The sequence below is a fragment of the Sorex fumeus genome, unplaced genomic scaffold (assembly GCF_029834395.1).
Source record: "Sorex fumeus unplaced genomic scaffold, SorFum_2.1 ptg000013l, whole genome shotgun sequence".
NCBI lineage: Eukaryota > Metazoa > Chordata > Mammalia > Eulipotyphla > Soricidae > Sorex > Sorex fumeus.
Window position 1 is genome coordinate 30,887,834 of NW_026606070.1, and position 25,925 is coordinate 30,913,758.

The 25,925-nt window shown below is 50.9% G+C and overlaps 1 protein-coding gene across 1 annotated transcript in view; it reads left to right on the forward strand.

The window, feature by feature from the left end:
* Nucleotides 1-17,431, forward strand: part of SCFD2 (sec1 family domain containing 2) — a 379,756-nt gene extending 362,325 nt beyond the window's left edge. Inside the window, exons 7-9 of the mRNA XM_056111373.1 lie at nucleotides 7,339-7,473; nucleotides 13,021-13,140; nucleotides 16,931-17,431. Of these exons, the coding sequence (XP_055967348.1) occupies nucleotides 7,339-7,473; nucleotides 13,021-13,140; nucleotides 16,931-17,023 (348 nt within the window). The 3' untranslated portion in view covers nucleotides 17,024-17,431. The remainder of the gene's footprint in view (nucleotides 1-7,338; nucleotides 7,474-13,020; nucleotides 13,141-16,930) is intronic.
* Nucleotides 17,432-25,925: the final 8,494 nt, after the last annotated feature.

Genomic DNA, 25,925 nt, shown 5'->3' on the forward strand with positions numbered 1-25,925 from the left:
CCACAGCTCCAAGTCCTGTGTAGTATCTGTAGTTCTTATAGTCTAATGCAATTTTACTAAGCAGGGTTTTGTTTTGTTTTGTTTCTGTTATTGTTGTTCTTTTTTTTTTAATCATAAACAATCTTGCCTGGCTACTTCGTGTAACATTCTTCCCTTATCGGGTTTCCAGGGAAACAGCTAGAAAGTTAACCAAAGGTCAAATTCTCAGGCAGAAGAGGGAAAGGGCCTAATAATCCCTTGCCTGCAACATGCAACTTGTCAGTTGTTAAATGTTGTTTGTGTTTCCATCCAAACTGGCCGGAGATGGTGGTGGCGCAGAGCTGCGGTCTTCCTTCCCCATAACTTTCTCTTTCCTCCTGGGCACACACAGCCCACATGGTCCAGATCCCCTTGCTGATAAATACAAGTTTGTGGCTAATCTGACCCCTGAACTTTGAGTAGAAACACAATCTATGACTTTAGCCTGGGCTCATAAAACACTCTCTGTAAATCTTCCATAGCCTCAGTGCCCCCGAGAATGGTGGAGCCACACAATAGCAGGAACCAGGGCTCTGAGTGACCATGTAGGGCACACCCCACAGGGACCACGCCACCCTAGATACAATACAGGCAAGAAATAAGTGCAGGAAAAGATAAGAACAAAATGTCTCAGGGATGGAGCGATAGTACAGCGGGTAGAGCGTTTGCCTTGCACACAGCCAGCCCAGGTTTGATTCCCAGCATCTCATATGTCCCCCTAGCACTGTCAGGAGTTAATTCCTGAGTGCAGAGCCAGGAGTAACCCTTGTGCATCGCCGGCTGTGACCCAAAAATCCAGAAAAAAAGAAAAAAACTCAATTTGAGTTTGTCTTGCCTCTGCTTCCCATTCCCCCAAATAAAGAACAGGCGGAACAGGTGTGATGAGGAAAAGTTCATTGCTGTGAGTGGTTAACCCCGTTAATGTTAGGACACCCTTTCCTGCCTGAGCTCCCGGAGGCCCTCTTTCCCTTCGAGGGACACCTGGACACCAGGGCAGAGTCCCGTCTCCCCTGTCAACACCTTCTCCCAGCTCCTTTGCTGGGAAGTGAGTGGGCAGCTTCCAGCAGAATAGAAAGTTCCATGACAGCGAGAGGCTCCTCCTCAAAGAAGCCAAAGCTGTCCATTCCCGCTGACTTCCTCCTCGCGATTTGGGGCTGAGTGGAAAGAGCCGATGGTTCTCATTGGGAAAACCCTAGCTGGAAACACAGCAAAGACTGTTTGCTCAGAAGGCATCAGAGGCGCCTAACTTTGTACCTCCCTGTCCGTGGTGAGTGAAAAAATCATTCCCAAGCCCGGCTCTCATGGTGTGCCATGGTGTGCCACGTCGTTCCATTGCTTTCTGGTGTAGTGCTTTGCTATTTTATAAGGTTCACGGGGGTTATTTTGGTTTGGTTTGGTTTGGGGATCACGCCCAGCAGCGCTCAAGGTTGACTCCTGGCCCTGAGCTCAGGAGTCACTCCTGACAGTGCTCAGTGCTCACGGGGTGGGTGGTATGAGAGGACAACCGTGACCAGGAGCCAGTGCCAGGACTGTCAGCCGTGAATTATCATTCCTCTCCTCTTAAAGTTGGGGAGCCTTTGCGTTTTACTCTTGCTGTTTTCCTCCATAGACTGATGAAACAAGTAGTTGTTCGCTCCTGAGGAAAGAATGACCTGGCAACTCTGCGGGGTCCCTTTATGCTTTCCTGCTAGAGTTTTGCCAGGTGCAGACCCTCAGGAGCTGCGTCCTGATGACTTCAGCCTCTGAGGTTCTGAATCGTCACGTCCGTCGGTCCCTCTTTGTCGTGTTGCACCGGGTTCTCCAGATGATACTGCACCCAGCTGAAAATTGGGCTCTGTTTGTTAGAAGGAAGTGGGTGAATGCGTGTTGATAAGGCAGCAGAGTGTCACCCAAAGAAGTTCTCCTTGGGAACAGTTGCAGAGAGATTAATCACTTAATCACTTAACTTCCCGTTAGTCATCGATTTGCTCGAGCGGGCGCCAGTAACGTCTCCATTTGTCCCTGTCGCGTGCTAGTGTAGCCCAATGGCATCTCTTCGCTCCGGGAACATGAAGGGCCTCAAACCGATGGTTCATGATCTTGACGAAGAAGTCTGACCATCTGGTAGGTGGGCGGCCACGCGGTCTTTTGACATCCCGTGGAATCCAGTCGGTAACAGCTCTAGTCCAGCGGTCGTCTTTAAATCTCATTACGTGACCAGCCCATCTGATTTTTGACACCTTGGCAAATGAGACAGCGTCCCTGATTCTTGATCGTCGATGGATGTCAGAACTCTGGATTCTTTCTCTCATTTGAGTGAAACGTGATATTCCAAGCATAGCTCTTTCTATTCTTCTAGTAACTACAACTGGTCTCATTCACCTGCAGAGAGATTAAAATTTAAATATAAGGGATTAAATGTCCTGAAGACTGAGCTAGATGGACTTGACAAACAGTTTTCTCAGGAAAGGGATATAGATATAGATATATAGATATTAGAGGCTGATTCTATCACCTTGTTTACTCATTCTTTTAAAATACTTTTCACATTATTTTATGATTCCAAAAGTATGCCTGCTTATTTCTGGAAAAATAAACTAAGGTCCCCAAGTCTCAGAACCTAGAGAGCCCCAATTAATGTTGGTAAGCTTTATTCCCAGGTCTCCTGTGCATGAATCATTCCTTTTTTTGGGTATAGAGGTTGGTTTTGCTTTGCTGTTTTTGTTTCCTTTTAGGGTCACTTCCAGCTTAGTAGTGGCTCTCCCAGGTGCCAGGGAATTGAGCAGTTCAGTGCTAGGGAAAAAACTCAGGCCTCTCACCTGCAAAATCTGTGCTCCGTCTGTTAAGCCATCTCTCTGGCCCCTACACATTTTGTTGTTGTTGTTCTTTTTGGGGGGCTGGAGCGATAGCACAGCAGTAGGGCGTTTGCCTTGCATGCAGCCAACATGGCCGACCCGAGTTCGATTCCTCCGCCTCTCTCGGAGAGCCTGGCAAGCTACCAAGAGTATCTCACCCGCACGGCAGAGCCTGGCAAGCTACCCGTGATGTATTCGATATGCCAAACACAGTAACAACAAAGTCTCCAGTGGAGACGATACTGGGCCCGCTTGAGAAAATCGATGAACAACAGGAGGGCAGTTCTTTTTTGAATTGCTCTCTGTGATTCTGGGGAGACCATGCAGCATCTCAGAGTAGCTCAGGGCCCTCTTGTATGTCAAGCAGGTGCTCCAGAATAAATATAATAAATAATTATATGAATAAATAATAGAATAAATATCTATTATTTATTCATTTACTTAAGTTTTTGAGCTACACCCAGTGGTGCTTAGGGGCTACTCCCAGGTCTGTGCTCAGGAATCACTCCTGGCAGTGCTTTGGGGGCCATGTAGTGCCAGGGATAAAAGCTGGGCTCTTGTGTGTGAACATAATCTCCAACCCATTGAGCTATTGTCTTGACCCCACAATTCATTAATTTGTTTTTTGGTCTCACCTGGAAGTGCTCAGAGCTTACTTCTGGCTCTGAGCTTAGGGATCATTCCTGGCAGGGCTCAGAGGACCATATGGGCTGCCAGGGATCAAACCCAGGTCAACCACATGCAAGACAAGTGCCCTACTCACTGTACTATCTCTCTGACCCAATTTGTTAATTTTTAATAATAGAAACAACCAGGGTTGGCAAATAATGGGGGGGCAAAAGTTACTATTCATGAGAATGTTGTCTGGATCAGCCTCTATGGAAAACAGTGTAAAGACTTCTCAAAAAACTAAGACTTGAGGGGCCGGAGCAGGTAGGGTGCTCTCAGCACTGGAATAGCCAGGTCCAAGGCATCTGTCAGTTTGTGAGTGTTGTGAGCCAGTGATCAGGTGTGTGACGAGCACGGCTTCCACTCCAGCAGCAGCACAGGAAGTGGCCTAGAGAAGTGTATTTTCAAATCTCTGGGTGATACAGTTTAAATATCTGTCATGGTGTCACTTCATAGGAAGAAGGTATGTCTTGAGTTTTTGTTTTCATTTTTTCATTTGTCTTACTGGTCTTTCCTGATCAGTGTTTTCTTGTCCATGTGCCTGTGTAATTCCCAGCTCTCAGGACCAGCAGTAGTTTCTCTGACTGATAAAGAGTAGATGGCCACTCCCATCCATGGAACAGTCAAATAAATTTCACCTACATTAAATCTCCCTGCACCCTGCACCAGTTAAATTTCCAGTTACATGGAACTCACTCCAATGATATATGCCATTCTATTTTTTTTTCTTTTGGGGTCAAACCTGGCAATGCACAGGGGTTACTTCTGGCTCTGCATTCAGGAATTATTCCTGGTGGTGCTCAGGGGACCATATGGAATGCTGAGAATCAAACCCAGGTTGGCCTCATGCAAGGCAAACACCCTACCTGCTGTACTGTCACTCCAGGCCCCCAATTCTATTTTTAAGATATTTTAAGACAGTATGAGGCCCTTCATGTTCCCGGAGCGAACAGATGCCATTGGGCTACACTAGCACGCGACAGGGACAAATGGAGACGTTACTGGCGCCCGCTCGAGCAAATCGACGACTAACGGGAAGTTAAGTGATTAAGTGATTTAAGACAGTTGAAATAAAGGGTCTGATGATGATCAGAGATCAAGGGGCTGAAAGATAAGATCATTCCAGCAAAGGCCCTCACGATTTAGGAGAACCAGCCCAGAGATGTGTGATCTAAGGGGAGCGATAGAGTTTAAGACATGCATAGGGGGCCTGCCAACACCTGGCTGTTTTGGGGGGGTCTCCTAGGTCAGAGTGTCATGATGGAAGCCTTCCCTCCTCCCTCCAACCGACATACGCCCCCCACCAGTGCCCTGTGGAATGAGGCAACAGCTCTGAGAGGGAGGGGTCCCACCAATGGGAGGCAAAGAGCAGAGCATTAGCTGAGTCCTCGGGGAGAATGTGCTCAGAGGAGCAGCCGCCTCCAAACACAGCCTTGGTGACGCATCTAGCCCCATTCATGGAACCTTACAATTAGCATCCACTTAATTCTACTTAGTCTTAGAGAACCACGTGACCTGCCTTCTCTAAGTCCTGGCTGTGCGCAGATTTGTTTCTTGCTACCTCGGCTTCTTTTTTGTGGCCAAGATGTGCTTGGAGTCGAGTTCTATAGATGAAGGGAGGATGACTTTAGGTCTGGGTAGCAACAACAGTGCATCGTAAGAAGATACTTGCTTTACTAGAAACAGGGGAGTCTGATACTAAGCATATTAAGGATAAATTTATACAATGGCTTTATAGATAATATTTTGCATACTGACACACATCGCACATAAAACTGTTGCATTAAATCTAGATAGAAAAATCGGGCCTTAGCTCAGATAGACAAGGGACCACTAAGTAAAGGGTGCTAGGAGGGCCCCGCTCGGGATGGGAGATGCGGGCTGAAAGTAGACTATAGACTGAACATGATGGCCACTTAACACCTCTATTGCAAATCACAATACCCAAAAAGATAGAGAGAGCAAAAGGGAATGCCCTGCCAAAGAGGCAGGGTGGGGTGGAGGGGAGGGGGTGGGGGTGGTGGGAGGGGGTGGGGGTGGTGGGAGGGATTCTGGGACCATTGGTGGTGGAATATGGGTACTCAATCATTGTATGACTAAAACCCAAGCACGAAAGTTTTTAAGTCTGTAACTGTGCCTCACGGTGATTCGCTAATAAAAAAGTTTTTTTTTTTTAAATTATGAACAAATAGCTAGAGCGATAGCACAGCGGTAGGGCATTTGCCTTGCAAGCAGCCAACATGGCCAACCCAAGTTTGATTCCTCCGTCCCTCAGAGAGCCTGGCAAGCTATCAAGAGTATCTCGCCCGCATGGAAAAGCCTGGCAAGCTACCCATGACATATTCGATATGCCAAACACAGTAACAATTGTCATAATGGATATGTTACTGGGCCCGCTCGAGCAGATCAATGAACAATGGGAGGACAGTGACAGTGAACAAATATTTCTGATGAACAGAATATTATGAACAAATGTTTCTGATGAACAGACCTCTATAAAATATTAGCAAAACAAATACAACAATAAATTTAAAAGCATATACATTAAAAATCGGGCCTTTAATCAAAGATATCGATATTTTGATATTTGTATTTGTAAAGGGGAATGTGAGAAACAAAATAATGCTGGCATGCTGGGGTGAAGCTACTCCCCCCCCCCCCGCCCCGCGATGTATGTTGTTAAAATTATCTTTTTTTTTTTTTTTTTTTTTACTGAAGTATTTTTTTTTTATTTTTTTTTTATATAATTTATTTATTTATTGAATCACTGTGGGAAAAGTTACAGAGCTTTCGGGTTTAGGTCTCAGTCATGTAGATACCGAACACATTTCCCTTTACCAATACTCATTTTTAACCCCGAACCCCAATAGACCCCCACCTCCCACCCCTCCCAATTATTGTGAGGCAGATGAGTTCTAGTTAATACTCTATCTACTTTGACTAGATAGATTATTTCGATAGAAGATGCACAACTATTGTTTAGAGCTTACGACCCACCCCCCCCCCCCAATCAGACATGCTGAAACAGCGTTGTGAAATGATTTGCTTTCTACAACTTGGTTTAAGAATAAAATGAGGTCGCGCGGCCGCAATAGCGGCCGCGCGGTTTTGAATTTCTGCTATTTTACTTATTGACCCTGGAAGAATTTCTATTAAAAGTTAGCTAGTTAAGAGATTGGTTTCTGTGCCCTGGAGTCGTGGCCGTGCCGGAGAGCCGCTCGTGGGGGGCAGCTGGCGACCTTGGTGGGGCGTGGGGGACGGCCCACAAAGCCCCCCTTCCCATGAGGTCCCCGCCGCTCCCCCGAGCCCGGCTCAAACCCGCTTTCCACAAGGCTCCCGTGCGGCCGCCATCTTTCTTTCCAGAGAGGAGCAGGCGGGCTGGTCAACGCCCTTCCCCCTCCGGGCAGGCTTGGTGGCGCGGATCAACACAAGTCCATTTGCTTTTCTGCTCCAAGCGGCTGGTTCTCTGTGCTAAGTCCTTGTGCCTCCGCGGCCGTGGCCGTGCCGGAGAGCCGCTCGTGGGGGGCAGCTGGCGACCTTGGTGGGGCGTGGGGGACGGCCCACAAAGCCCCCCTTCCCATGAGGTCCCCGCCGCTCCCCCGAGCCCGGCTCAAACCCGCTTTCCACAAGGCTCCCGTGCGGCCGCCATCTTTCTTTCCAGAGAGGAGCAGGCGAAAATTATCTTTTCATCTGGAAGCATAGCCTTACTCAATATAATAATAAACCTGCTCCACTTTTTGTTGCAAATCATACTCTCTTCTCTCTAGACACCCCAAACAAAGCCTTTTCTGACTGCAATGTTTTGTTTTTTAACCAGGCCTCCTATAAACCGTTGTTGAAGCAGGTTGTGGAGGAAATGTTTAGCCCTGAGAGAACAGATCCAGTCGACATTGAACACATGTCTTCCGGCCTAAGTGATCTCCTGAAAACTGGCTTCAGCATGTTCATGAAGGTAAAGTCACCCTGCAGTGGTGGTCCTGAGAAGGTGGGCCTCTGCCCTGCAGGGCCCACAGGGCAGGCGGCCCAGGTGTTGGTAACAGAAGTCCATACTCTCTCCTCGCTCTGACGCAGCCTCTCTGAACAGCCCCACCTTCTAGCTTTATCTCCGCTTCTATGGACCTGACCTCATAAGAACTCAAACCCTCCAGGACAAAACCTGTGGAAACTCTTTCTCTCTGCCACAGGCCATGAATACAGAGGCTCTGGCCACAAATCCAGAGGCTATTTGCCATCTAAATGGTGAAATTTCTCCAGTTTAATAGTCCTTTGCATTAAAATGTAGAACCAGCTATGAAATAGAGTAACTTCGCTCAGTCTGGTCAGTGAGCATCATCCCTAGAGCCCATTTGAAAGTGACTGGGGTGTGGGGGGGGGGGGGGGGGCGGGGGGGAACCAGAATGATTGAACAGCAGGGAGGGCATTCTCCTTGCACACGGCTGACCCAGGTTCGATCCCCAGCATCCCATATGGTCCCCCAAGCATCCCCCAAGCTCCACCAGGAGTAATTTCTGAGTGCAGAGCCAGGAGTAACCCCTGAACATTGCTGGGTGTGACCCAAAAAGAAACAAAAAAGAAAGTGACTGGGGGGCGGGGGCTGGAGAGAGAGTCCAAGGCCTAAGGCCTACTTACCTGGCATGCTGCTGACCTGGGTTCTATCCCTGATACCCCCTGTGGTCCCTGCGGCCCTCCAGCAGTGATCCTGAAGCACAGAGTCAGGAGTTAGCTCTGATCACAGCCTGGCATGGCCCCAAAAACTAAAAGGAAAGAAAAAAAACTGATGGCGGCCCCTCACAGAATTTCCCCGGCGACTACCAAAGGAAGGGCGGCATCTCTGAAGGGCCTTCACAGTGGTACAGGGATGAACAGAGGAGAAGTACACAAATGGGATCTATTTTTAACCCACTGTACAGTTTCTAAAATTGAAAGCATCTGCGAGGGACAACAGGCGACCTCCCATTCCATGCCAGGATCTGATTTGTAATGAGCTCTTGGAAATAACAGAATGTTACACCCGCTTCCAAGACTCTTCGAAATTGTGAATTAATCTGTGTCAGTGATCGGGACCTTTCAGAGTTCAATAAATGCATGTGCTGGGAAGACTGGTCCCAGCCCAGCAGAGCTGGAAGCGGGCAGTTATCCAGCCTGGGCAGAGAGCTAAGGAAATAGTAGAGCAGGTAAGGCGTTTGCCATGCACACGACCAACCCCAGTTCAATCCCCGGCACTACACATGTTCCCCCTGATCCTGCCAGGAGTGATCCCTGAACATAGAGCCCGGAGTAAACCCTGAGCAGCTCTGGGCATGACCCCAAAACATAACAAAACAGGAAGAAGAAAAACAGAACTGGCCAATGTGGAGATGCATCTTCTTTCTGTTGCTTTAAGCTACAATGTCCATGCCAACGGGGCTGTTGGGCTGGACCATTTGCCCTCTTTCCTTTCTTTCTTTTTTTTTTCTTTTCAATAATTCAGCACAGATCAGCTTCTCAAAATATGTTGAAAGGCAGTGGCTGGAGCAATAGCGCAGCAGGTAGGGTGTTTGCCTTGCACGCTACCGACCTGGGTTCAATTCCCAGCATCCCATATGGTCCCCTGAGCACCACCAGGAGCAATTCCTGAGTGCAGAGCCAGGAGTAACCTTTGTGCATCGCCGGGTGTGACCCAAAAAGCTGGAAAGGAAAAAAAAAGAAAATGTTTAAGGGCTCCTCTAGGAATGTCGGAGTTGTCCAGCCACCCTTCCCCAGAGCAATCTGTGCAGCAGTTTTCCAAGGTGAGACCGGCTTTTCTCACTGAGCACCCTCTTCCTTCCCCAGGTAGCATCAGCCTAAAGAGAGATTCCTATAAGCAGGGGGAAAGTGGGAGGAGAGCAGGGTCTGAAATGACCTCACCCACCCCCGGCTGTATTTACCACAGTAAAACCCATCAAATTGGCACCTCCAAGTGCATGTAGCAGGGTCAGTCATGTGAATGAGATGGGCACTGTAGCATGTCCAGGTCGCAAGCTCACCTTGCTAGCCCTGAACATGGGGATCAATTGGCCATTTCTTTTTTTTTTTGGGGGGGGGGTCACACCTGGCAATGCACAAGGGTTACTCCTGGCTCTGCATTCAGGAATTACTCCTGGCGATGCTCAGGGGACCATATGGGATGCTGGGAATCGAACCTGGGTCAGCCACATGCAAGGCAAATGCCCTACCTGCTGTGCTATCACTGCAGCCCCTAGCTGGCCATGCCTTGAACACAATTTCTGCTCCCACACCCTGGATCTCTGCCTTTAGACACACGGGTCATTGTTGTTGACAGTTTACAGGTATGTTGACAGTGAGCACGTACTGTGAAATTTCAGCGGCACATTAAAAGCAGAGGCTGGAATATTTACATCAGCAGGCACCTCTGTCGTATAACGTTGTGATAATTTCCTATTCTTTTCCTGTCTGAGTGCAGATTTGGTGTTCTGATGTTTTGTTTTCTTTGTTGGGCCACACCTGGCAGTGCTCAGGGCTCACTCTTGGCCCTGCACTCAGGCATCAGTGCTGGAGGGGACCATATGGGGTGTTGGGTATAGAACTAGAGGGTGTCATGTTGCGTGAAATGAGTCAAATGGAAGGGGACAGAGACAGAATAATCTCTCTAGTGTGTGGGATAGTACGGATTGGCCTTAATAACAAATGGCCAAAAGCAGCAGAACTCTGAACTGAATTGGGGAGAGGGGTGGTGGATAAAGGGGGCCTTTGGGACATGGGTGGGGGTAAATGAAAATTTGGGGGGTGGTTATGAAGTTAGAACCATGTTTGCATGAAGGTATCAATAAAAGTATTATAAATTACAGTACTTCAATAAGGGCTGGAGCGATAGCACAGCAGTAGGGCATTTGCCTTGCACGGGGCCAACCCGAGTTCAATTCCTCCGCCCCTCTCAGAGAGCCCGGCAAGCTACCGAGAGTGTCTCACCCGCACAGCAAAACCTGGCAAGCTACCCGTGACGTATTCAATATGCCAAACACAGTAACAACAAGTCTCACAATGGAGATGTTACTGGGCCCGGTCAAGCAAATCGATGAACAATGGGACAACAGTGCTACAGAACAGTGCTACAGTGCTACTTCAATAAAGATAGGAGACTTTTAAAGTTAAAGTTAAAAAACAAAAACTAGAGCAGATGGGCTGCAGAGAAGAGAGAGTATGTCCATGAACCTTCTCCCTGGGGTTCTGAAAAAGCATTTCAAGTCAGCTAAACGCACTCCTGGGCCCCGCAGAGGGACTTGTGGTTAGCCACATGAAGCTTTCCACTTCAAAGGGCAGCAATGGTGGAGGGGGGTGGGGGGCTTTCAAGCTGGGGAGCAGCAGTTGAGGGTACCTGGAGTTTTCCAGGCACCGAGACCTCCCTCCAAAGGCCGGAGTCTGGGGCTCCTTGATCTCCTCCGACCAGAGCGTGATAGCCATCTAATAAATAAAGCAAAGCCTACCTCCCCTCCCCCACAACCCCCACGACCATGCTAATTTAATTTAAAATGAGCGTGTCTAATAGGCAGCAGTTTACAAATGCAGTTTCTGGAATTTGTGGTTTGGGTTTCAGTCTCCTGAAAATAATATAGTTTCTATCTACTCCATGTGTTTGGCCCCCAACTTGTTTTGACTAAAAGCCACGATTTGTTGAACTGTTCTCTCTGCTGGAGTTGGTGTGTGTGTTTGGGGGGGGGGATGGCTTTTACCTCCTCCCACGAGGGTTTTTCAAGTGGGTGTGTGTTGGGGGTGGCGGAGGCGGGGGCGGCCGGGTGAGGAAACCCCAGCTTTTTCTCCTCTTAAGGGGAGAAACCTCTTCTCCTCTTAAGGGAGCTCCCTGCCTGAGGAAGCAACTGGAAGAAGACCCCCAGGGGGAGAGAATCCCAGCTGATGGGGCGGGTGAGCCCATCACCCTTTTCCCTGGTACTGAAGAAGCCCACAGGCCACACTCACCGGGTACTGTGAAGACCCAGGATGTGGCAGCGCCGTGAAGGGACCAGCTTCTTAAGGAGGGGCACTGGCGGGCAGGACCTCTGTGTGCCCCGGGCCTGGGTGGCTGTGGGGGGATGACTCGGGTGCCCCAGCTTTGGCTAAACCTTGTCTGCATCTTTTTGTTGTTGTTCATGTACTTCGTACTTTTTTTTTAATTGAATCACCGTGATTCAGTTACAACCCATCCCTCCCCCAGTGCACATTTTCCACCACCAGTCTGCCCATTATACCCCCCTTTCCCAACCCTCCCCCTGCCTCCATGGCAGACAGTTTCCCCCATACTCTCTATTTGGGGGCATTATGGTTTGCAATACAGATACTGAGAGGTTATCATGTTTGGTCCTTTATCTACTTTCGGCACACGTCTTCCATCCCGACCCATCCCTCCAACCATCACTGACTTAGTGATCCCTGCTCTATCCAACCTGCATTGTCTCCCAGCTCATGAGACAGGCTTCCAAATATGGGGCAGTATTCCTGGCCCTTGTGTCTACTGTCCTTGGGTGTCAGTCTCATATCATGTATTTTGTCTGCATCTTAGGTCCTGACTCCCAGCCTGGCTCTCTCTGACTCTATTTCTCTCCCCGTCTCTGTCTCTCTCCCTGTTTCTCTCTGTATCTCTGTCTCTGTCTCTGTCTCCCTCCCTCTCTCCCTCTCTCCCTCCCTCTGTCTGTGGGTAGCATCCTGGCTGCTCAGGTAGGTCCATGGAGGTAGTGTCCACTGCACACGGCCCCACACTCCCTCTATCAGTCCATCCATCCAGTGCGGGCAATGAGGTCATCACAAAAACGGTTTCATCCCCTGAGTGGATCCTTGTCTGATGCATGAAAGAGCCAGACAGAACTCTAGCTGCTTCTGAAGTCAGAGTTTATTGGGGTGCTGAAGTGGGTGACTCACAGTCCCTCCCGATGTCAAGCTCCCTCTCTCTCTTTACCCATGCACAGTGTCACTCATCCTGTCCTTTCACTGTCCTCCACCCAGTGTCCATGTCCCTTCGCCGTCTGTCCTGTGCACGCCTTCCTGGTCTGAGGTTTGCAGCTGGAGCCCTGGAACCCGTGTCCCTATACCCGCTGCTCTCTGATCTGTCACTGGCCTCTTTAGAGCCCAAGCTCAGTGGCTGCATGTCCCCTCCCCCTCAGCCTTCCTTGTCCTCTCACCCCAGGCTCCTGGGTGAGAATTGCTGGCTTGAGGCCACCCACCAGGGTACAGGTGACAGTTCCGAGAGGAGAGGGCGTGTCTGGCTGGTTCCCTTTAGCTCTTCCTAATTCTCACTCCAATCATCCCGTTATCTAGTTTAACCAGAAGCCTCTTCATTGGGTGAGATTTAAAAGGACCAATTAGGGGGTGTGGTGTTGGGATTCTGTGCATGAGAAATTACTCTTAAAAGCATTGTCAACCACAGAACCTCAGTGGTTGAAATTTTTTTTTTTAATTTTTAACTAAAAGGATCAGTTCCGTGAAGCAGGTCGCCCCGCGTAGCCGCTCGGTGTTGGATTCTGTCTTTCAGGTGAGCCGCCCCCATCCCAGCGACCACCCTCTCCTCATCCTCTTCGTGGTGGGCGGAGTCACCGTTTCTGAGGCTAAAATGGTCAAAGACCTTGTTCCCACCCTGAAGCCAGGAACCCAGGTACTGTATCTGTTGGAGGGATGGACAGATGGACAATGGGCAGGACAGATGGGGACCCGCATGCTGGGAAAGACGAGGAGGGCTCTTCATGGGGCCTCCTCCTACCTGCACCCCTCCCTGCCTCCACCTCCCCCGACCTGGCACCTCCCTCTCCTCGGTGTCCTGGGCTGGGGGTAGAGGGGAACCCCCACTCGAAGTCCTTCCCTGCCTCCGGCCTCTGAGGGCCAAGGAGCCGCTATCCCTGGCCCCGCTCATGATCTCTGGTGTCCCTGTCACTGCAGTTACCCAGGAACCGCTGTGGGTACCCACCGTTACTCACGAGCTGTCACTGGCGCCCAGGGACAGGATGGCAGCTCAGGGCTGGCAGAGAAAGACAGACTCACACCTACGCCCCTGCGACCACTGCTAAGATGGTCACACTCACTCTCCACTGTCCTCTTGTTTTTATCCATTCGTTACTCGGTCACTCACTCACTCACGGAGCTGTTCTGTCTCTGTCTCAAGTGTGTGTTCAGAAACAGGAAGTGGGGGCTGGAGCGATAGCAAAGCGGGTAGGGCCTTTGCCTTGCATGCGGCCGACCCAGGTTCTATTCCCAGCATCCCATATGTTCCCCTGAGCACTGCCAGGAGTAATTCCTGAGTGCGGAGTCAGGAGTAACCCCTATGCATTGCTGGATATGACCCAACAAGAGAAAAAAAAAAACAGCGAGTGAGCAGCCTCACGGCCTGAGGATTCAGCTGCCTGGCCTGGCTGGCCGCATTACTCTGAGAGCTACACAGCCCCCAACTCAGCGCCCTGAGCATTGCCTGGGAAATGCCCCTCTGTCCCTCACCCTGAAATGAGGAAACAGGAACTCCTAGGTGAGTACTATAGCCATGAAAAATAACTTTTGACGAGGGTAGTCTGGGAAGCCTTCCTGGAGATGGTGATGCCAGAATTGTCAAAGGATGACTCAGAAGCTGAAAGAATGAGGGGACTGAGGCTGTGGGGTGCAGCTCAGCAGCAGAGGGCTTGCTTTGCAGATATGAGGCCCTGGGTTTGACAGCTGGCACTACCAAAAGTAGAAAAATGAGGGCTAGAGAGATAGTATAGCAGGTAGGATTCTTGCCTTGCATACAGCTGACTGGGGTTCAATCCCCAGCACCACATACAGGCCCCCTGAGCCCCACCAGAAGTGACTCCTGAGCACAGAGCCAGGGCCAGCAATAGGCCCTGAGCACTGCTGGGTGTGTTCTACAAAACAAACCAAAAGACCGTAGTTCCAAGGAGCATGGAGTGAGTTCCTTTCTGGAAAGAGGGCGGCAGGCTGAGCATGTCTGGGAATCTCTGCTGTGAACTGAAGGAAATTGGGACGGACACTGCAACAAGAGGCCAGAGAGGACTTGGGGAGGAGGAAGAGCTTCCCAGGAGCTTAGCACGAGAAACGCAGCCAGCCTCTCTGGGTTGGAATAGGAATGCTGGGGCCAGAGAGGACAGCAGGCAGGGCACTTGCCTTGCACACAGCCAAACTCGGTTCAGTCCCCAGCAATGCATGTGTACTTCCAGCTCCATCCCAAGTGCTTCCAGGAGTGATCCCGGAGTACTACCAAATATGTCCAACCCTCCCCACAAACAAGCAAAATTTACAAGTAGGAATAGTAAACATGAATCCTAACAAGGTGGTTTCCGAGATTTAAGGAGAGCATCCGTTGCACCTGGCCCATCGTAAGTGCTGATAAACACCAGCTGATTCATCAGCTGATTCATCACCATCATCATCGTTATGGGCTGACTTGTCCCTCCCGACAAGAGGTGCTGCTTTCCTGGCTTCCGGGGCTGGAAATGTGACCTTCTTCTACGATCCGTCTTTGCAGACTGTGCTTTTAAGAGGAGATCATAAGGATGGGTTCTAACAGCATTGCTGTGTCCTCAGGAACAAAAAAAAAAGGGTGGGGGGAGGTCTGGGGAGGTTGAAGGGCAGGCCTGGCATGCACTTGGACCCGAGTTCCCAGCCTGACACCACATCGCCCACCACCAACACTGCAGGGCCCAGGCCTCATTGCATTTGGGGCCCAAGCGTCACCTTCTGCGTCTTCACCAGAGACAGCCAAGGCTTCTACCTCATCTCGCCCTCCAAGTGGGAGCGTGTCCAGTACCTGGCCGAGTCCTGTCTGGTGTGGATCCCCGGTCTCTGAGCATTTCTGAGTACCCCCACTTCGAGCAAACGTAGAGAATTTGGCCCTAAGGAAAGAGGCACAGAGTAAGACTTGCAAAGACAGAGGAAGTAGGAGAGGAGTGTGGCACGGGTTCTCTCTGACCCCTTCCTGACCCCCAGCAGTGCCAACACCTGCGCCATAGGTTTTAGAATCAGGAGACAATCATCCTCATTGCTGTGGCGTAGGCTTCAGCTTCTTAAACTGCAGGTTGGTCCTGTGACTGAATGTGGAGTTTTCAACCTGCATTTTTGAAAACAAAGACCTTTATGGACCGGAGAGAGAGGGGACAGGGATTGAAGCACTTGCCTTGCATGTGGCTGACCCAGATTCCATCCCCAGTACCACATGCTCCCCTGAGCACCGCTAGGAGCCGGTCTCCCGCACTGCTGGGTGTGAGCCAAACTGTAGCCCCTTCCCCACCATTTTTTTTTTTCACTATGATTTAGATTTTTTTCTGATCAAGAAGCCCTGGTTTAGGCCACCCAGTTTGCTGAGATTTTTTTTTTTGGGGGGGGGCAGCACCTGGAGGCGCTCAGTGCTGCTCCTAGCTCTGTGTACTCAGCAGTCACTCACAGCAGGGCTTGGGAGCCATATGCAGAGTGGGGGACCAAACCCGGAAGCAAGGCGAATGCCTTAACCCCCCGCACCTCCTGCCCTAGACCACACAGTTCAGGGCACTAGGTGAAAGGCCCGGGAAACGGGCTCACAGAAGGAAAGAGCAGAGACCAAAAGAAGAATCAGGACGACACAGTTTATTGAAGCGTTCCAGGGCAAGATTTCTGGGTCTACAAAGAAGAGGCCAGTGAAGTTGTGTCCAGCGTTCTGGAGTGGGTTTAGAGTGAAGTACAGGTGGTCCAGGGTGGGGGAGGGGTGCATGATTAAAGGTAGGCTGCCTCCGGGAGGTTGAAGCAGGTTCCAGGAATTATTATTATTATTATTATTATTATTTGCTTTTTGGGTCACACCTGGTGATGCACAGGGGTTATTCCTGGCAGTGCTCGGGGACCATATAGGATGCTGGGAATCGAACCCCAGTCTGCCGCATGCAAGGCAAATTCCCTGCCCGCTGTACTATCACTCCAGCCCCAGGTTCCAGAAATTATAACAGGAATAAGAAATTCCTGGGCATAATAAGACATCACTTATTATGGGGGTGGTCTTAGAAGCCACACATGGAGACTCTTCACTAGTGATTTCAAGGTATCCTTCCACCCCAGGCCGCTGGGCCCACCAACACTAGGTACCCCATAAAACCATCTTCCCCATCACCCACGCCCCCAGCCAACTCCTAGCAGGCTTTCTCATGGCCCAAAGTAGCATGTGCTCCCAGAGAAATCTCGATCTCTGGATTGAGATTTCCACATCGGCTAATGGATTGGCGTATGATCACATTCAGGCTCTCAGCCTTCCCGCCTGCCCCTGGGTGAGTGTCTGTGGACACCAGCCTGCAGGGGCGGGTCTTCAGACTATTGCTTTCTGCCTGCTCTCCACATCACGCCCCAGAAATGTGCTGCAGTCTTCTCTCTGTCGTCATCTCCGAACCCGAGCGTGGTGTCCCTAACTGTGTGCCCTGTGTCTGTCCTCCTGCTACTAGGTGATGGTGCTGTCCACGCGTCTCCTGAAGCCACTTCACATCCCTGAGCTGCTGTTCGGGATTGACCGGCTGCACCCAGACCTGGGCTTCTGAGCACGGAGCCGGGAACCTGACCTTGTCCGTGACCGTTCAGGCTTGGCCTCCGAATCCAGGGTTCCTATCGCCGCCACCGTGGGTACGATTGAATTCTGCCCACGGGGTTTTCATCTTCATGCAACGAAGCCCTTCGCTTAGCTAGCCCCTGTTCTTAAGAACAACAACAACAATTTTTTCAATTTTCTACAGACATCCAAGTGTGTTTCAGCTGGCCTAAATAATGTGTGATAATGCCCCTGTATCCTTCACCGTCTCTTTATGATGGTCTTGATTCCACCTGGAAGCTCATTAATCCTGAATAAATGCCCGTGGGCAGAGTGTGGGGAGATTTACAAGGCTTTTGATCTGCAGTCACTGATCTGCTTGAACATCAGTAGGGTGGGACCAGCTTGGGTTGGGGGTTTGGGGTGTCCTCCCACCTCCACCTCCCCGCCAGTGCAGTTCTATACCCAAAGAGGGAATATTTTAAATGGGATGGGCTGAGGCTTTGTTTCTCTCCCATCCAAAACAGTTTTGTAAGGGGGAGGAAGTGGCCCAGAGGGCAGCAGCCTGATACCGGGGCCACCCAGTGCTGGCTCTGCTCAGGCCGGCTGGCTCCCTGGGACAGTATCTAGAGAGATGCTGGCTTTCCCTGTACCCCGAAGTCGACAAACCCCCCTGACTTTCTGTAATTTCGTTTCTAGTGAAATATAACGCTCTCTTTTCCCTACCTCTAAATTTTCTTCTGGCCAAATCAGAAAGACCTTAAACTCACCGAGTGAAATTAGGTAAGACCTGTGACAACAATTAGTTGCCTGGAGCGCACACACTTGTAGGCATGTGGTTGACACGACATTCTAGCATCTCAGAGAGGTTTATCATGATGGATAAAGCTGGAAAAAATAAAACTCACTCTTCCAAGGGTGAGAGTAAACTGGCATGGGAAATCAAATGTTGAGGCCAGAGCGGGTAGGGTGCTTGCCTTGCACGCAGCTGGCCCGGCTCCATCCCCCACGCACTGTCAGGATTAATTGCTGAGTGCAGAGCCAGGAGTTATCCCTGAGCATCGCCAGGTGTGGCTTTCCTCAAAAATATCAAACGTAAGATAAGCACACATGTGTCTCTGATTTTAGTTCTCTACAAAACTCTGCCCAATAACAAGAAAAACATTTTTTTGAAATTAGAAACCATCCTGAAACACCCACAAAGTAGACTTTAAAGAACACCAACATTATTTTTCTTGCCCAAGTATGTTTTCCACTGGACATGTTTTTATACTACACTGAAAAAGTGGTGGCCTCAGGTGCTATTTTTCCTGTCATTCACCCAAACATGTTAAATACCGGGGGGGGGGGGGGGGAATGGCAGTAGCCCAATAGAAATGATGAAGTGAGAGCCAGAGCTTAACAAGCTAGGATGCATGATTTGCGTGTGGGATGTCCAAGGACCAAATGATCCCCCTCCCCCAGCATCTCCGGAAAGCAACCTCTGAGCACTAAGCTAGGAGCAGCAACCCCCCCACCCCAGGACCCAAAATCAAAAAGAAAAAAAAATGATAGTTAAAATTGAGATCACCGGGGCTGGAGCAATAGCACAGTGGGTAGGGCGTTTGCCTTGCACGCGGCCAACATGGCTGACACAGGTTCGATTCTCAGCATCCCATATGGTCCCCCAAGCACCGCCAGGAGTGATTCCTGAGTGCATGAGCCAGGAGTAACCCCTGAGCATCGCCAGGTGTGACTCAAAAAGCAAAGAGAATAAAATAAAATTGAGATCACCATTTTTTTACAATTAAAAAAAAATACCTACAAAGTAACCTTGTGTAAGTGTGTCAGATTTGCTTTCATTCATTCAATCCTTCCTACAGTCATTCATTTCTAGACCTGGAGTGTGGAGCTGGCCCCAGGCTTGGCCTATGCTTGGGCGCCAGAAGCAGCAGCCCTGGGGCCCTTTGAGATGTCTGTTGGAGGTCAGGCAAGGGCTTGGGAGGGCTGGCTGCCCGGTCTTCTGCTGGTTAAGTGGTGAGAGAGAAGGAGAATGGCAGAGCTAAGAGAGGGGACTCTCCCTCAGTTTCCCTCTGTGTGGTTGGATTCTCTTATTTCAGGGGAGAGAGTAAGCTCTGACGTTTTCATGTATTTTTACAAGTTACTTTTTTTTTTCTAAGAAGGAAACAAAAACTCATCTAGAAGGCTAAAAGGAGCAAGTTCCTGGTCTGAAGAGACTGTGCAGTGCATGCCCAGCCTCCGTGTGATCAGCTGGCCTTTGGTCCCCGAGCATCACAAGGCCTGATCCCTTAACACCATCTGGCAGAGACATAAGCATAAAATGAGAGAGCTGGAGCGACAGTACAGCGGGTAGGGCGTTTGCCTTGCAGGTAGCTGACCCAGGTTCAATCCCCGGCATCCCATATGCTCCCCCAAGCACCACCAGGAGTAATTCCTGAGTGCAGAGCCAAGAGTAACCCCTGAATATTGCTAGGTGTGACCCAAAAAGCAATAAATAAATATAAAAGGGGTGAGTTCCTGACTGTTAACATTAATCTTTGAATAGTTACCATGTCCCCCAAATACTCTCTCCTGTGTCATTAGTATGGCCCAGAGGAAAGCGTTCAGAGTTGGCTCATAGTCCTCTGGTCAGAAGGACAGGAGCCCGGCAGGCAGGGCAAGGGCTCACAGGAGGCCACAGGACACCCGGAAGAAGGTTATGGTATCCAGGGTTTGGACAGGAAGGTGGGAGGCATGGGACAGACCACAGACCTTGATTTAAAAAGCAGGGACAGAGGCTGGAGCAATAACACAGCGGGTAGGGTGTTTGCCTTGCACACAACCGACCCAGGTTCGATTCCCAGCATCCCATATGGTCCCCTGAACACTGTCAGGGATAATTCCTGAGTGCAGAGCCAGGAGTAACCCCTGAGCATTGCCAAAAAGCCAAAAAAAAAATTAAAAAAAGATTAAAAATTAAAAAGGCAGACAGCTCACGTGGTAGAGGCCCTGAGTTTGATTACAGCCCTTTCTAAGCACTGCTAGGTGAGAGTGGCCCTGGAGTGCCCCCCTCCATGCCCCCAGCCTTACTGGCTGTGACCGAGACACAGACATTCATAGAAAGGTGGTGGAGGGGCTGGAGCAATAATCTAGCAACACAGCGGGTAGGGTGTTTGCCTTGCACACAACCGACCCAGGTTCGATTCCCAGCATCCCATATGGTCCCCTGAACACTGTCAGGGATAATTCCTGAGTGCAGAGCCAGGAGTAACCCCTGAGCATTGCCAAAAAGCCAAAAAAAAAAAATTAAAAAAAGATTAAAAATTAAAAAGGCAGACAGCTCACGTGGTAGAGGCCCTGAGTTTGATTACAGCCCTTTCTAAGCACTGCTAGGTGAGAGTGGCCCTGGAGTGCCCCCCTCCATGCCCCCAGCCTTACTGGCTGTGACCGAGACACAGACATTCATAGAAAGGTGGTGGAGGGGCTGGAGCAATAATCTAGCAATACAGCAGGAAAGGTTCTTGCATTGCACACAGCCCACGGGGGCTGGATCCCTGGCACCTCATATGGTGCCCCGAGCCCTGCCAGAAGTGATCCCTGAGCGCAGAGCCAGAAATAAGCCCTGAGCACAGCTGGGTGTGGCCCAAAAACCAAAAGGAAATTAAAAATAAAATGAAAGAAACATGGTGTAAATCCTGCAAGGCAGCTGCAGGGAGCAAGGGAAAGCTGGGGGGGGGGAGGGGAGGGAGCACTCTCGGGCCAGGGGAGGTGTGGGGGGCAGGGGTGGGGGGAGGCGGGGTGGAGAACGTGCCTTCTCCCACCCCCTGGACTGGCTGAAAAGAGATCAGAGAAATCTCTGGGGGGCTGTGGCTGTGTCTGCCTCTGAGAACGTAGTCTAGACCAGAGCCTGCAGCAGCAGCAGGAGATGGTTGTTGTGGAGAGGGTTGACCCTGAGGACACCAGGGAAGTTCCCTCCCACAAGGAGGAGTCACAGCAGGGGAGCAAAGGCAAAAGCAGAAAAAGCCAGAGAGTTGCCTGGGGCCCACTCAGAGGTGAGAAGTTGGGGTCCATTGGGAGATGCGGATTTGGAGGTGCGGAATGACCCATTGGACCCATTGGTTCCACGGGTTGGCACTCCCAAGGCAGGAACTCACAGGAGGCACTGGATGCTAGGAACCCTATTCAAGTGGCCGGTTCCAATCCCTCCTCCTCACCCCCATGGCCATTCAGGTCTCAGGTCTCTGTTGGCCATGAACTTCGAAGCCCACAAGACCTACCTCACCTTATTGTTGAGAGAATGAGAAGAGACAGAGTTGTGTGAGTCTGTGAAGTACAAAGGATGATGCGGGCTGAGAATCAGGAGAACTGCCATCGTGGGGAGTGAGGACCCTGACAGAACCTTCCTCCTCACTAAAGCCAGACACGCAGGGCTGGAGAGAGAAGCAGTCGGTGAGGAGCTTGCCCTGCCTGCAGCTGACCCAGATTCACTCCCCGCAGCGGGCCGTGTAGTTCCCGAGACCGACACCCGGACTCACCCCTTCAGACTCACCCAACTGTACCCATCCTAAGAGGAGTTTTCCCCCCTCAGGTCAGCTGCCTAAAGGCGCCTCAAGAGGCCGTGCTAGTGGGGGTGGCCGCCTTCTGCCCTTGGCCTTGACTTTGAATGTTTGCCACCTTCACGTCTGGCAGAGCCAAAACAAGCACAGACAAAAGTGAATCTCCTGCCAAGGACCACATGGGCCACTCTCTATAAACACATCTGAGAGGGGTGTAAATACTCCCCAGCCGTGGACTTCCGCCTTTGTAAACCCTTCCTTCTGGAGTCTGCTTTCCTGGCAAACAGTGTGCGAAGGTCAGTCAGCCACGGGCTGTCCCCAAAGACCCAGGGTCTCTGTTTACACCAGGGCCCTCCGATATAGAGTTCTGCCCCAAACAAAGAATTCCACAAGCTTCGCCCCACAAAGACCACTATTGCTTTTACCCTGGTTACTACAAACAGTCTCAACAACAAATAATTCAGCGCCATGAATGCCGTCTGCGTCCCTGCCCAGAAACCTCTGAGACACTCCCCCATCTCTGTAGGAAGCTTTGTTTTAACAGCCCAGTGATCTCGATTTGATTCCTCAGTTTGAACGGTTCACTGTTTCAGCCGTTGCACGCTTGCAGCCATTCTGCCGACCCGCTTGCTTGGGTCTGTTTGTTTTTGCTTTTATTTCTAGGCTGCCTCTGTTCGCCACGTAGCAAGGCCAGTGTGCAGTATTACAATAAGGACTGGGAACTTGTCTATGATGTAATGTCTGTTACAGTTTGCCATTTCTCTCTGACCCGGGGTGACTTGAATGTGATACGTCTTCTTTATTTGGTCACAAAAGTGGGTTTTCCAGGTTTGGGTGAGTATCAAAATAAAGATTTATGATGTATCACTGTCGACTCACTTTGAATTTACAAGTCTGTATTGCAGGGGGCAGGGGGAACGGGGGTGTAGACATTCCCTGTCTCTACACTAAAGGAAATGGAAAAAAGGCAGAACCAGACCCTGGAAGAAATCAGAGGAGGACCTCTGGGATAGTGGTTCTGGGCTGTGCCCCAATTCTGAAGAGGCCTATTCCTCTTGTCTTTTCAGGAAATGCTGAGAAGATGGGGAAGACAGCAGTTAGAACTTTCTAGAATGTTTCCTTATTCTAAAGGGAATGCAGAGAACACTAGTTGCTCTGAATTACTTATTCTTTGGGGAGGGGCGAGGGGGTGGGCAGGGACCTCACCACAATGCTCAGGGCTTACTCCTGGCTCTGCACTCGGGAGTTACTCCTAGGAGTGCTCGGGGATCATATGGGATGCTGGGGATCGAACCCAGGGTCAGCCGTGAGCACTCCGCCTGCTGTGGTATGGCTTTGGTCCCTGTGTTGTACACCAAGGCCAGGAGTCACCGCATCACTGCCCCTGGGTGAAAGACACGCCCACACTAGTTCCACTGCCCAGAAATGGTCATTCCCACCTCATGGGGCATATGTGAGGCTGAAACTCTGCACAGAAATGGGGGGGGGGGGGGGTGCTCACTCTAAATCCACCCTGAGCTCTGGCCAGGCCGGCCCCAAGGCTGGGCCCTCTGGGCGCTTGGGCACTTGGCCAGCAGGCGGCTATGAGGGCTTCCAAGTGGTTTTGATTGGCTGCAGGGAGGAAACTGAAAAGCCAGACATCCCGACAGACACAGACCCAGCTCAGAGCAGACGGGCTGTGGGTTGCAGGCTGCGAGGCCCCCGCCCCTCCTGGGCGGCTGGAGGCCTGGAGTGGAGCAGCCGGCAGCCAGCCGGGGCTGGCCTGGGAGGGCCCCTGAGCCAGCAGAAGGCTCAGAGGGATGGAGGGAAGCAAGCCAGGCAGGAGGGGCTGGACCAGGAGAAGGCCCGGGGGAGAGGAGGCTGCGGTCCAGGGCCCAGGCTGTAGTACCGGAAGTAGCGGGGTTGAGTCTCCCATGCTTGGAGCAGGCCGAGCTGCTTCATTCTAGCCATGGAGGAACCAAGAAGGGAGTGGCAGAATAGAGGGGGGCCAGGGAAGGGGGCTTAGAGGACGGATGTCATTTCAAATGTCAGCCTTCAAACTGTTTCCTTTATTTTTTTTTTTTTTTGGCTTTTTGGGTCACACCCAGCAATGCACAGGGTTTACTCCAGGCTCTGCACTCAGGAATTAATCCTGGCTCAGGGGACCACATGGGATGCTGGGAATCGAACCCGGGTCAGCTGTGTGCAAGGCAAATGCCCTACCCACTCTAGTCCTCTGTTTTCTTTATTTTTTAATTTTCATTTTTGATTGAATAATGTGATTTACAATACTGTTAATGATGGTCCTCCTTGTCTATACCCCCAACACCACACCTATCCCCAGTGTACCCACCTCCCTCCCACGAGGTCCCCAAGACCACCCCCTCCACGCACACAGAAACTTCATTCTTGGGATCAGTTCTCCTATTCTGTTGCCATCAGCCCTTTGTTGCTACCTTGTTGTGTGTCTTTTACAAATTCCTCAGTTTTCCAAAAGTGGAAAGCAAGAACTGTTACTGGCTCTGGATTGGGGTGGAAGGTGGGATAAGGGGAGCTTCTGAGTCCCGGTTTTCTCAGAGACAAATTGGCAGTCGAGGCCCATGGCTGTAGCTCAGCGGGTGACGCCTTGGCCAGGTGTATGTGAGGTCCCTGCATTTACTCCTCTGCCACCAGAGAGAAAATACTAAGAAGGAGCTGGAGAGGTGGTATACAAGGGTTAAGGAACTTGCCTCACACGTGGGCAACCCACATTCAATCCCTGGCATCACATATGGTGCCCCGAGCACACCAGGAGTGATCCCTGAGCACAACCAGGTATGACCCCAAAACAAACAAAAGAGAACGGGGGAGGGGTAAAGCATGGTCAAGCCACTGAGACAGTGGACACGGGAGTTTGGGCAGCTGCCAACAACAGTGTCACCACGGCCCCCCTCACCGCCCAGTGGCCTTCAACACTGGATCTCTCTGCCTGGTCCTGAGCTCCCAACCCTCCTGCCTTATTTTCCAAGGTGAAGCACAAGAGATTATTCAGGGCCAAGTGAGGGGCTGGCAGGTCGCTGGTGCTGTTGGGGGAGCAGGGGAAGGTACAAGGGTGAGAAGCAGGGTCCCAGGAGCCATGAAGGCCACCCTGCTCAACACCCCAGCGAGATGATGTCTAGGCACCCCCTTCCATCCAGAACATGGTGGAAGACCACTGTGAAGGACATAGAGGTGAAACTCTCCCGGGACTGGAGCCAGAGGACAGCAGGTAAGGCACTTGTCTAGCACACAACCAACCCGGGTTCAACCGCCAACATCCCATATGGTCCCTCAAGCCCACCAGGACTGATCCCTGAGCGCAGAGTCAGGGTTTAGCCCTGAGCACTGCTGGGTATAGCCCAAAGAAAAGAAAAAAATATGGAGAATCAAGTTGAGAGCTCTTTAGACACCACCATTAGAGACTGGGGGTGGGAAGGTTGGTGGTGCTTAAGAATCACTCCTAGTGGTGCTCAAGGGACCAGGTGCAGTGCCAAGGACAGAACCAGAGTCAGCCACATTGAGGGCACACGCCCTACCCGATGTGCAACCTCTCTTCCCTGATTTATGTTTTTTTGAATTTTTTGAATTTTTATTTTTTTTTACTTTTTGGGTCATACCCAGCGATGCTCAGGGGTTACTCCTGGCTCTGCACTCAGGAATGACTCCTGGGACCTTATGGGATGCCAGGGATCGAACCCAGGTTGTCTGTGTGCAAAGCAAGTGCCCTCTCCACTGTGCTATTGCTCTGGTCCCCCCGATTATGCTTTTCCATCTCAGCTGCCCTCTTTCCTTCCTGGCATCACTCCCCTGCACAGACCCCTTCTGAGGGAAGCTTAGGCTGAATGTGGATAATGAGCCTCCATGTTAGGAAGGTCGGAATACTCACAGCCACAGTGTGGCGATTAGGCAGGCCGCTAGCCTATGGGAGAGCAGAAAGGTGCTGCCACACTCCAGCAGGGCCTGAGGAGCCAACCATCCCTTCTGGAAGCGTCCCTGGGTCCCCACAGCCCTGTGGCAGGGCAGGATGTCATGCCCAACCTCTGGTGCTGCACCAGAGCTGTTCAGGTCCACGATGTAAACACAGGGACATTGCTCAAAATGCAGCATTTTTTTTTTCACCTATGAGACAGCACACCCCAGCCCTCCTCATGGGTCCATGCAGAGAATTCAGTGAAATCAGATTCTGTGAGTGCACGACTCAAACATAAGGCGTGATCCTGGGAACTCTTGACATACACGCTTGCAGAAAAGGTCACCCCAGCCCAGAGGGTCCAGGCGCAGAGGGCATGAGGCTTGTCAGCTCTCACACAGGCACCTGTGGCAGCAGCTGCCCCAGGGAAGGGTCCTGAGTAGCCCCACGTCACAGGTTGGACATTCCCATTA